At 44.8% G+C, this 12,640-nt stretch overlaps 1 protein-coding gene across 3 annotated transcripts in view; it reads right to left on the bottom strand.

The window, feature by feature from the left end:
* Positions 1–1,921: 1,921 nt before the first annotated feature.
* The window catches only part of LOC142391694 (fidgetin-like), a 36,851-nt gene continuing 26,132 nt past the window's right edge, over positions 1,922–12,640 (bottom strand). For all 3 annotated transcript variants that reach the window (XM_075477674.1, XM_075477675.1, XM_075477676.1), the window contains exon 3: positions 1,922–9,066. In XM_075477674.1, coding sequence (XP_075333789.1) covers positions 6,800–9,066 — 2,267 coding nt within the window. In that variant the 3' untranslated portion in view covers positions 1,922–6,799. The remainder of the gene's footprint in view (positions 9,067–12,640) is intronic.

Here is a 12,640-nt window from a genome sequence, read left to right as displayed (position 1 = left end):
TTAGTGGCGGGGGGAGATAAAACTGTAAGTGTTGCTCCCAATTAGTGCATCAGTGACCGCTCTGTGCCTCCTCCACAGCAAGGCCTGCGAGGTAGGGAAAATATGGGAAATGAAGGGAGGAGGGGCGATTGAAAGATGTGAGGAGGGGTGACGGGAAAAGAGAGAACGGTGAGAAGATGATGGCTCTCGAAAGGAATAAAAGAAGGGAGCATGTTGGAGACGTGGCAAGATAAGCAGAGCATGAGAGATGAAGCAGGAAAGGGGGAGGGAGAGGAGTGAGTGGTGGTGTAGAGGTGGGGGGGTGCAGGAAAAAGTGACTAAAAAATGGCTAAAGCATTCATTTTGAGTGGCGAGACAGGTCCTATTAACATTTAACAGCATTTGCACAACTTGGTGTGGAGGTTAGGATGCAAATGAGGAGGAATTAAAACTGGCCAGAGGTTTGTCATTGATGGATTGCAGTCTGGTGCTTCTCACCACTTCCTAGTGTCCATCACAGACGATTACTGTATAATTAAACCTTATTTCTGGACTCTCCGACGCATAATTACTTGTGTGGGAATGTAACCATCATCTAAAAGCTCCGGCAAAATGCTTTAGCATTTAGTCTGGCAGGCTGCAGTCATTTCGCAGAGCAGCGAGATGGATAGAGCCATCTGATGATCGGCAAAAGAACAGTCACTTTTAATAAGAGGTGGGAAAAAAATATTAGGCGACAGTGTGCTGATTATAGGAAAATTAGGCTTTCAAGTGGTAAAGCCCTTTGTGTTATTTGCATAATTTATTCCAGCTTTCCCCCCCTGTTCAACCACCTCCATATTTCTTTCTTTTTGAGCTGTGGGCAATTTCCTCTCATATTTGAATAGATTGCACATTTAAGACCTCTTAAGGAAAACGATCACTTAGCATATTTTAATTGTTGTGCAAAAGAGTGAGCAGAGGTGTGAGGCAAAGCTTACGGAGTGAGGACCCTGAGAAGTGAAAGGGACCCAACCGTGTTGTGGCAGAAAACCTCGGGGTTCACACATCCGCACACATGGAAACCCAGGGGTCAGACAAAGGAAGGCCGTAAACCTTAAATTTTAGGAACGAGCTAGGATTTAACACAAAAGTCTGCTTGCTGCTGCCCAATTGGGGATAAAAAACTTGCAATGTGAGTTGATCGGTATATTAAAAGTTTATCCTGAGCCAAACCAAGACCAACTCCAGCACCACAAGTTTGGGTTATTTTCAGACCATCTTGTTAGTACGGCAAAAGAAAGGAAAGCTAAAGTGGCCACATTTCTCCGCGCTGGTTCTCATTAAGTCTGCTTGAAAAGCTAACTTTATTCTGTACCTGATAGGAATAAAAGCTTGTCTTAAATTATTTCTGATCGCTATAGCATATTTCAAAGTGGGAAAATAAAGAAAACGGCAGCCCCTGATGCACTCTAACCTCTTGTGAAGCGACTCAGTTTTCACAGATAATTACAGAGGCTATACGCCAGCTTCCCACACCTCACCACCATCTATATAATGATACATAGGAAATGTAGCGGGCAAATGCACATCATTTTCATTAAGACTGCTCGCATAATCCAAATTCTTTGTGATGGAGAAATATAATTAATGCTTTAATGTTTTGGTCTTGCCACTCTTAGCACAGCAAGAGAAATGAATTGTTACATTTTAATGAGAGAAGCGACAGCGTTGGCTCCTGCGTAACATGGATGATTTTATAATTGCACACAAGGGTGACGAACACAAGGCTCATTAAGGCGATTTATCAGCTTGGCTATATTTTGGCAACACAATACATTTATTTTTCCATTGTATAGATAGATAACTTCCGTCGTTAAATCTTCCCTCTCCCCAAACTCATCCCTTACAGCATCAATGCGCCAAGTTGCTTGGGAAAAAAAGAAATGACATGATCAAGATATAATCTTCCAAGAAAATGTCTTTAATGACTCGTTTGTTGCTGCTTGTACCTCAGATTACATGAAAATACATTTAAGTTGACTGCAAGTATGGCAACATATTCACACATATAAACAAGTGGTGCATTTGTATTGTATGTATAGATATGTACAACAGAAACACGTTACACTCTGGTTTAAAGTTGTGCAAGTGTGTTATATATACTAACATTTTATAAAATTCAACACACTAAATAAAAAAAAAAAAGAAAAGAGGAGTGTGCCCACATATATACACATTCACACGCACACAACCACAGTAGTTCACAAAAGATTAAAGCAAATGTATTGGATTATACATTTCCAGGTCACCTGTAAGTTGACCCCTTCTGTTCACTCCCCACAAATTGCTTGTGAGAGCGTTTCTGATGTCAGTGTCATCACCAATATGTATGTGTGTATTTCGCAAATAGCTCGGATCCCACTAAACAGTGACACGCACATACAGTACACTCTAGGCTATGATTCAGCCTGCCGTTGCACCATCAGCTATATGTTTAAGTAAGTACAGTCGTCTGAGGTAGACTGCGCAAAACTTCACGGTGTTGTTCTCTCCTCTTCTTCGTCATTTGGATTTTTTTTCTTTTTCTTTTTTCTTCGTATTTTTGACAAATGTCTGACATTTGGAAACACAGAAATCAAATACCACAATTGTTTTGTAGCCATGAGGTAGAAATGCTTAAAGTAACTCAATTCGAAAGAAAGATTTAAGGAAAAAAAATGGTGTTTTTTTTTTAAAAGAGCATAAATTTGCACATCATGTCGAGAGAGAGCAAGACACAAACAGAGGACCACGTAACACGTTGCAAACAAAGCGTAGCAGTGACCGGTGTGTTTCAAGTGCTTTGTTGGTCGGCTGTGCAGAAAGAGGGGAGAGAAGAAACGCCTGTGCTGCTGTTGTGTGCTCTGAAGTGCATTAGTAGTTTTTTTTTTTCTTTTTTGTCCAAAGAGACTCCCTCTCTCCAGAGGATTTGCTGACAAAAGGAATTCTGGCACAGACTGTTTTGAGTGTTGTTTTCTGACGGACTACTCTGCTTTCCCCCTTGTGCTGCTGCTACGCTGCCTGCCCATCTCTCCTTCCCGTCAGTTTTGCTGATGCTCAGCATCCCCCCCCCCCCTCCACATCAGGGGCTGCACTCATGGTGCTCATGAGGCAGCAGTACAGAGTGGGGCCCGTCTGTAGCCACATATAAAAAAACCCGGCTTCCATTCTCATATTTTTTGGGTTCGGTTAAACACCCAAAACAACAAAGTGCCGCCAATGACATTGAGACATTGCAACAAATCAAGAGTACACACAAAAATGCACTAGTGCAGGTGCAATAACTTATTTTAAGTACTCCCATGCCACAACAGTAGAGCTAAAGCACAGCTTCATACAGTGACGAGGAAGCGACAAAAATACATTCCAATGTTACACAATGAGCAACAAACAACAGTGTTGATGGACCTTAAAGAGTGGTGCCAAGTTCCCCACTCACATTACCAAGTATGAACTCAACTGGACTTGGATTATTTGCATCATGCAATCTGTGTAACTCACGGTGTGAAATGGCTTAATGTTACAGACAAAAAAAGAGATTGACAAAGTTTTAAATTGGATTCATTTTTCTGTGGTGGACATCTTGGATTAAACACCCTTGATTATAATCACTTCTCTGATTGCAACCCAATTTGCCCTTTTGCTGATTATGTACTGTGCAGGGCCGCTGGTTGGACCATGTCACGGCCATGACAACAGTAACACTAATTGCATTACAGAGTCAGTCAGTCAGAATGGGTATTATGGAATGACCTGTCACCTGTATTGATTTTCTTCTTTTTACACGAGTTCTGCATTGAATGAACGACTGAAATAATGACAAACAATGGTTTAAATAACAGCAGTGGTATTCCATTATGTAGATAATTAATGTTGGTAACAAGGGGATTCTGTAAATCTGTATTCCCATCTATAATGTGGTATCTATCAACTTAAAGTCCAACTGAGATCACTGTTTTGCCTTTTACTCTGTAAAATTCATGTCCAGTAGTCACCCCCAATTTTGGTTGAGTCTAGGTAAATCTCAGCTGTGTTTTCTTACAAAGATTTGTAACTATTTACATGCACTTTGGCTCCGACATGCCGACTTCTTGCTGAAATTTCCCCAATAGCGCCCTGGTAATACGTCCAAAAGATCAGCGGCCAAGACAGTCCGAAGTACAGTGTAGTGGCTAATTTTTCAGAGCATTTACTAGTTAGTTAATGAGTGAGTGTGCCTGCTGGTAAGAGTTGCTGCTTGATTTTCTTCACTGCTGAACTGCCTGTTGCTTTGCTCTGATTTGTGAACTTGGATATGGTCACATATGGTCATTCAATTCCTACTACCTCGTCCTCCACTCTCGATGTGCCAGAAACTAAAGGCGGTGACGTCTCCACGTTGTACTTTTTTGCATGTCTGTGCACCCTCGGCGGTCGAAACAGACGCTCACCCTCACGCCTTGAAGAGAATCTCCCACTGTGAGGTCTATGCACAAACCGTAACTATAGAAGAAGTCCAGACCAAATTGTTTGGGATATTTTCCTGAAAACCTCTGGTGCTGATGTGTAAAAACAGCTTTAGCTGGGTAACTGTCGACAGCGAAACAGAAGATGGCCTGTGTTACTTAAAGCAATGTCAAGTGTTTATCTTAGTAATTATCTGGTGCATCTGGTCTGCACTTGTGTATTTTACTGCAGTTAAATTCACAGCAGGTTGTCCATGGCTTGCGTGCATAACTATAACATTACCGAGTGCAGCAGATCGAATACTTTGACAAACAGCTCACCAATATAGGGTTTTGCGGTCAAAATTACCGCTATCATGTTTCAAGAAAGCCAAAAACTTATCAATATCATAGTTGCAAACATATAATTTTAAACGGAAACCATTTGAGCCATGTTTTTTTTTAAAATTTTTTTCAATCTTCCAACTCAGTGCAGTCCAGCTCTCCACATTAAAATTCAGCTAATTTTTAGGGACATTAATAAGACTGCAGCCAAACTCGCCTTATCTCCCCTTTTAATCATACAGTTATCGTGAGCCTGCCCCGATTTTAGTAGCAAGAGGGGATGACTAAAGGAGACTTCAGTTGGACTTTAAACTACAAAGACACCTAATAGTCGCTTCATCCGACCAAGTGAGCTAAAGAAAATGACATCAAGTGAAATATCATTTTGCTTCACAAAGAGACAACGGAAGCAATCTTTGATCTGGTGATTTAGGAAAAAAAAAAGTGACATTTTGAGACGTGATTATTTCCTTTCTTGTAGAGAGTCAGGTGCACACTGCTTTTGGACACTGTTCAATGTAAGGCTAAAATGAGCCTGTTAGCTGACTCTCTGGAAACATTAAAGCAACACTAGAGACGTTTGTGAGCCTTAAAACTGTTTAGGTTTTTGATGGCGCCTTTGTGGCCTCACAGTCAACAAATTCCTGCGTTTGGCTGTACATTTTGCAGGGCTCACACCAAGATTTGTTTTCATGACAATGGGGTTATATCCCACAACTGTAGGGGGATGGAAAGAGCAAACATTTGTCAAAATCTCTAGTGTTACATTAAGTTATTTGTATGGACTAAGCAAATAAATATTTTTATCCTGGCATAAGGAGACTAATGTTATTAGCTTGAGCTTCTTTTGTAAATGTTGATTTTTAATTTTTTTTGCCAAATATGCAGAATGATTCCTTAAATGAAATGAATTCGTATCAAAGAACACCTCACAAACATGATAAGTAAGTGGACAGTTTGCAGAACAATTAGAGAATCGGCAGCTGATAAACTGATGGAGCTTTCATGCAGCCTGACCATGTAACCTAGATAATGTCATATAAACAATGTCGATTATGGTTGTTTTTATAAATGTACAACACCCACCACCCCAACACCTGCCCGTCTCTAAAAAACACAAAAAAAACAAGTTGGGCAACAACATGGTGTTACATTTTTTTTTTGAGGAGCAATGGAAATAAGTTTCAGGACTGGTCAAGTGGAGACAGGCAACTAAAGCACCTGCTGTCTTGAAAAAGAAAAGAAAAATTATTTTACTCCCACAATAGATCGTGTTCCATCGATTGGGAACACATCTTGTACATTCATTGTCTCTTTGCTATCAATCCTAGCCATTTGAGGTACACCTAGCACTGCCAGATTCTCCTCTCTGATCTTAGTGCTTTACATCAAGATATCTTGAGGTACTGTACAATTTACAAACGCTTTCCTGAGTGTTGTTTGTTTGTCACGTTTGCTTGTTTTGCAGACACAGGATGAGAGGAGATGAATGCAAGACGGGGCCCAGAGTACCAACACCCCGATGGATTACTGCTCCCAGCGAGACAATGAAGGTTGATTAACACCCACCGTTGGCAATTGTCAATCTGTGTTTTTCAGACTCACCGCTGAAGTTTTAAAGCTCTTAATAATCATCAGCTCATGCCATGAATGTAGATTGTGAGGCAAATTAAGAAAAATCAGAAAGCACCACTTCAGGCACTTGGATAGCCAACTAAATCTCAAGAACAACAACATAACAATATATACATAGACACTGGGGCATTTCTTGTGAAGCCGACTTGCTTGCAATGTGTAAACAATGCTGGCTTTCTGGAGTGTCAAGCATTCAGATCAAAACTCTTGCTCATTTACTGCAAAACTGCCAGTTGTCTCATCAGACCAGGTTTCTAGGTGCATCAAAATCCTACTTGTGAGTACACAGTGGGCACGTGTTGGCCCGCTGCATGCCTTTCCCTCCAGCACAATGCTTTTGCCCTGAGGGGAGGAATTGTGGAAGCCTCTTTTTCTCAAGGGCGGTTTCTATTTTTTCACTGACTGCAGCCGAACATTTTGTTCCACTCAGTGTAAGTGTCAATCTCTTTCTGCGATATACTGGCTTGGAATTTACAGCAGACACTTTCAATGTCCTGGTAGGTTAGGGGCCTGATCTGACCCCTTGGCATCATACTCGACATGTCCATGCCCTGCGCAGAGACGTGTAAGAGACCAATGAGGGCTTCCTGGCAGAGTCTGGCCAGATCCAGTCCAGAGAAACCCTCAGTACGCTGGACCAGCAGTGACAGCTCCTCCTCACTCAAGCAGTATTTGTGCTGAGATTGGGCCAGGACCTGGTTCATGATCTGGTGTCGGGCTGCGCTATCCGGCAGGGGTACCAGTACCCTGTGAGCAAAGTACCTGCGCAGGCCTTCGTCCATGTCCTGGGGTCTACTTGTAGAGCAAACCACCAACACTTGGTTGCTTCCATCTTCACCTGAACCAATAAGAAGGGAGTCCAACTGGGCAAGCAGCTCCCCCTTCAGCTGGTTGATGGGGCTTTCTTCACTGAGGTGGGCTGACAGGAGCATGTCAACCTCACTAATGAAGAGTACTGCAGGCTGCCTACAACGCGCCACCAGGAATGATGCTCGGATAATTTCTCCTCCATCAGCAAGCCACTTGGTGGCCAGAGTGGAACCGCTTAGCTGGAGAAATGGCGCGCCCAGTTGACTGGCCAGACAGCGGCCAAGCAACGTCCTGCCACTGCCCCTGGGGCCAAACAGCAACACACAGCGTGGGGCTGGTCCCAAACTGCTGAACATGTCTGGACGCAGAATGGGCCACAGAACCTCCTCCTTCAGGGTAGCCTTGGCCAGTTCTAGACCCGCAATGTCATTCCAATCCACCGGTGGACCCTGCTGAACGATTTCCGAAGTCACCATTTCCAGGAGGTGAGGGTCACAGGTTTTCAGCTGCTCTTCAGCAAGTCGGGAGGAGGAAGTAGATGAGGAGGAGGTAGACCCTTGTGCTGAATGGGAGAGGTGGAGACGGTGATCGTCAGCACCTTGCTCACTTAGGGAGGGGGAGGTGAAACTGGCAAGAGAGTCTGCTGAGCGGGAGCCCACCAGGGTGGAGGAGACGTAGGTCGGTGGAGTCAGTGGTCCCCCTGTTGCCTGACTGCCATACTTCCTCTGCTCTGACGGCATAGTGGACTGCTTCTGAGGATTAAAAGGTAAAGACGACTTCTCAGCATTCCTGTCAAATCCACCACCATTGGTGCTGTTGCCTCCATTTGCACTGCTGCTGTCTGCTACCCTGTACATGGGACTCTCTGCTGTGCTCCGTGCCTGGGCATAGCCAAAGTTGCCGTAAGAGTCCATCTCTCCTTGACCTGCCATGTAGAATGCCTTCCTTTTCAGTGTGTTGGAGGAACTACTGTTGAGAGGCGTAGGGGCGATTGGGGTCAAATTGTGGCTCTGGTATGGGTATCCAGGTAAAGCAGAAGAGGGGGGAAGCGGTGTAGGTGCAGCAATGCCTGAGGGGAGGTATGATGAAGGGGGGGGTGCTCCTCCAGGGCTGTATCCTGGTCCGACTGAGCTCTGAGCTGGGTAGCCTGCTGGGGGGTAATTATAACTAGACAAGTTCGGGGAGCCTCCATTGTAAGCTGGGACCAAAGTGGGATGGGAGGGAGGAGGAGGGGGCTGCAGGAGCCCAGAGCTGTGCAGTGGGGAGGGAAGTGCTGGGGCTGGGGTAGACTGGGAGCTGTAACTACTGTGCAGGTATGAGCCACTGTACGTGGGGCCATATTCCTGAGAGGGCATGGAGGAAGAGTGGAGGGCTGTGGCTGCATGGCTCCCACAGCTGCTGCTAGAGTAGCTGGGCTCACTCAGTGTGCTGGAGGCCAGGCCCGGGGAGCTGCACATGCCAGACACCACTTCTGAAGCTGCCGCCACGCCTCCCTTTCTGATGGAAACTCCCTCTGGGACGCAGCTCATGGGGTAGACCCCATCCTGCCAGGGCTCCGATTCACCTTTCCGTCCGTTCATCACTCCGGGGACACCGGGCGCCTCGGAATACGAGCCCGGCATCTCAAGAATGCCAGAATACTTTTCAGCATACTTCTTGAGTAGGTTGGAGGCGGTGAGGGCAGAGATGTCGTCATTGGCCCAGGCGTACTGGTAGGCGGCGGAACGTTGCAGGTGGCCAGGCACCGTCCTGTAGGCCTCAGCCTTGTGTGCTGGTGAGCGCGTGGTGGAGGAGATGTCGAAATGCTGTTCGGCCCACTGGCTGTGCTCGGGGGTCCACTGCATCTTTAGGCCTGCGGGAAACATTACACAGAGACACAAACATTAACACATAGGCATAATAAGATCATTTTGGCAATAATTAATATGACAACACCTTCAAATAACCTAAAAAAGGAGGGTGGTGAATTAAAAAGGTGATATTTATCTAGAGGCTTATTTGGGATATTTTGTGTATTTGTGTGCAACTGCAAATGAATTGTTAATTTCTTCATTCTATGAGGACTCAGAGAGCATCAGCAGGTATAGTGCAGTACAGAAGGACAGTGGGATGGCTGGTTACAGCAGCCTAATGCACCCTGGCCAGACCAATAAGACAGAGGCATTGAGGGTCACTCTATAATCCCCAGCTCATCTGAGGTGGCTGGAGATGGGTTTGAAAATGCACCTCACAGTGCCACAAAGCAGCACACGCACACATCCACCCCCCTCTGCTCATTGTGCTCGTGCTTTCATTCAACTAACACACACACACACAAACACACACACACACACACACAAACCTGTGCTCATACACACAGGCGTTTAGAAAAAAAAAAAACTATCTTTGCCTGCACTCAGGCGTGCTGTAGTGCACACGCACAGACACACACTCACATGCACTGACCCAGACGGACAAACACAGGCACGCACACAGGAGCTGTGGCGAGCTATGAATTACAACACATTGTGTCTCGAGCTTAGTTCCTGTCTGCACAGCTCCACCTTGACCTCCTCTCTCTGCCATTCTCTTCCCCGTCTGCCTCTCTTCTTCATGCGTCCCTGCCGCCTTGTCTTCTCTCTCAGCCTCTCTGCTCTTTGTTTTTCTTTTGCCTTCCATTTTCCACCTCCCTCTTCCTGCAGCCGTCTTTATTTCTCCTCACCTCTTTTTATTCTGGCTCAATCTATTTCGATATATATCTCCTCTTCTCATTCCCCTTCTCTGCCTCCACCCCTCCTCTTATTTACTCCGCCCGTGCTCGCTTCGCCTCCTCCCCTTCCCTCCTTCCTTGCTCCATCTCATCTCAGGCACACTCACCTGGCTCTCCCCTTTATTGCCTCGGGAGGCTAGAGAGCCACTGTTTCCTTTAATCCCAGCCAATGCCATCTGCAAACACTGACAGTCTCACAGCAACTCCATCGTTGTCTCACTATCAAAGCCCCGGTGCTATCAAAGGCTGGACGGGGTGTAATCACAGCAGCCGCACGGCAGATTGAACTCTGTTTGATTTGACTTAGTGCACACAAATAAAGGATAATATCGGTGTCATTTAGGCTGCTTCCTCTGACTTATTGACTGGCAGCAGTTGGATGCAGCGACCCACAGCTGGGGGTCTGGTGAGCAATCCCCACTTCTGAATTGGGTTATGCGTGTGTTTTCGCTGTTGTGTGAGTAAAGCAGACATGTCCAATGAAATCCATTCACGAAGGAGCAAATCTCTCTTTCCTCCCATCCATTTATGCTACCGCAAACACGTACACCGGGGGAAAAAAAAAGCATGCAGGAACCTACACGTTAACACTGTCTTGCTCTCTTATCCAAGGCCTTGTGTTTGTTTGGTAACAACACAGGCAGGGAGGGGGGAATCCCCAGACTCCTATTTCCTCTCTGATTCGCCTCTCAAGCCATCTCTCGACAGACACCCGTGGCTAATTAGCAGAATGGCGATCTGCTAAATGTGTTAATTTACAACATTTTAGCTGAGGGGAGTCTTGCAGGGGCTGGCAAGCCCGTCACCCTCCCAGTGTAGCGAGAAAGCAATGCTTCAGACAAAGAGCAGTGCCGAGGAAAGTTCCGTATTAGCTGGGAGGCTCCTTTAATATTGAGAATATAAAAAGGAGAAGCAGCGCCACTAAAGGGCAGTAATTGGAGGGAAAGCATTACAATTTAGAAAACTGGACAAAATAATAGCACATTAATCAGCATTCTGCCAATAAGCCAATGCTATAAACCAATCAATCCTTAATACAGCAGGATCATCAAAAAAATACCAAACAGTGAAAGGCCGCTCTCAGCAACAAGCTTTAGTCTCATGTCTGATTCATAGACAGAAGCTAAATGTTGGTTTGGTGGTGCACATGAAATCTCTATTGTTTCAGCACTATCGTTTTATGCACTACTAAATAATACATGGCTGTAGAGAGAGGACACTTGGCCAGCTTTGGCCGCGTCCTCAACATCAGTAAATGTAGTATTTCTCTCTCCACTCAACAGTATATTCCCCTTCTGATTCAGGAGCTATAACTGCAGGTCTTCCTACAGCTGCTCCCCTCTCTGCAGCCAAACAGGCTGTGAAGCAGCTTCACTCGATGCAGTGTCAATCCACAGAGCGACTCAGAAAGCTGCAGAAATATCCACCTTTCACATGTCTTTTAAAGGAGGACTCAGCAACCTTCCATTTTGAAATCAGCCACTTCTGAGCAAGAAGTACGTGACTGTGCCCTTCACCTCTGCCTTTAACCGATTGTTCAATCAATTCGTCCAGAGCAGGACCCGTGCAATTAAACAGAAATAATGTAATAGTACAGCAATCACACAGTTGAAGATCTTTCCTTTATTTGCTCACTTTACAGGTGAAATTGTGAACATGAGAGATCCTAAATGGAAGATAAGTGGCATTATCCGCTCCATGATGGGCCCTTTAAGCTAAACTAAAAGACTAAACACAGTGATTTGGTCAAAACTGAGGTGGGGAAAGAATCTGACTACTGTTCTACAACGCAAAAACACACCAATGCATAATTCATCTTAAATTTGCGTAACAACAGGCAAGAGCTGATGCTTAAATCGTGGTGTCTTTAGAGCTTTGTACAGCCACGCAAGCTGCAATTAGTGTTTGGTAAAGTAGTTATTTCTGCAGTCCTAGTTGCAGAAAAAAAGGCCTGACCAGTGCGCTTCGGTGCCAAGAGCGTTGCTATGGTTATCGACATCCAAATCTGCATCGATGTGAGTGTGCTTTTTTTTTTCAAAATTTCATGTACATGGCCACACAAATCCCAACAGATCGTGAAATAAAAAACAAGACGTTATGCAATGGCATCAACACAAATATTATTAGCTACTCTCAGAAAAGAAAGATCAGTCTTGGTGTATCACAGCTGTTTACTGGCAGTAGGAAATTAGAAGTTTCAGCTAGACGAGAAAGATATCTGGACTTACCAAGACGTGCCATAACGTTCGTTAAAGTTTCTGTTAATATACCCCACACCTTTTCCTACTTATGTATTCAATGCAATTCCCAACGTGTTGTGTTATCAATTGTTATGCTAATATTGCTGATGACTAATCTCCACCCTCTACCTGGCACAAAACAATTTCCCAGCTGAGTGTGTCCAAACACACACACACACACACACACGCACACACACGAGGATGATGTAGGAACGGGACTGATGGAAACGGATAGATTTCTCTGATGTCCTGAGAAATGGCAAAACTGAAGGAGAATGCCCAGGAACGCCACCGCAAATGGTAATGCAGAAAATATATGAAGATAACCACCACCAAGGCTCCCAAACATTTTGGGACTGACCTACTAGTGTATGAGAGCTTGTATCAAGTGAAAGCTAACAGAGGAGATAGCTACAGCTTGAGCTAAAATGTAACTC

The sequence above is a fragment of the Odontesthes bonariensis genome, chromosome 11 (assembly GCF_027942865.1).
Source record: "Odontesthes bonariensis isolate fOdoBon6 chromosome 11, fOdoBon6.hap1, whole genome shotgun sequence".
In the NCBI taxonomy this organism is placed as follows: Eukaryota; Metazoa; Chordata; class Actinopteri; order Atheriniformes; family Atherinopsidae; genus Odontesthes; species Odontesthes bonariensis.
The sequence above is the reverse complement of the archived record's forward strand: the minus strand, read 5'-3'. Positions and strand labels throughout refer to the sequence as shown.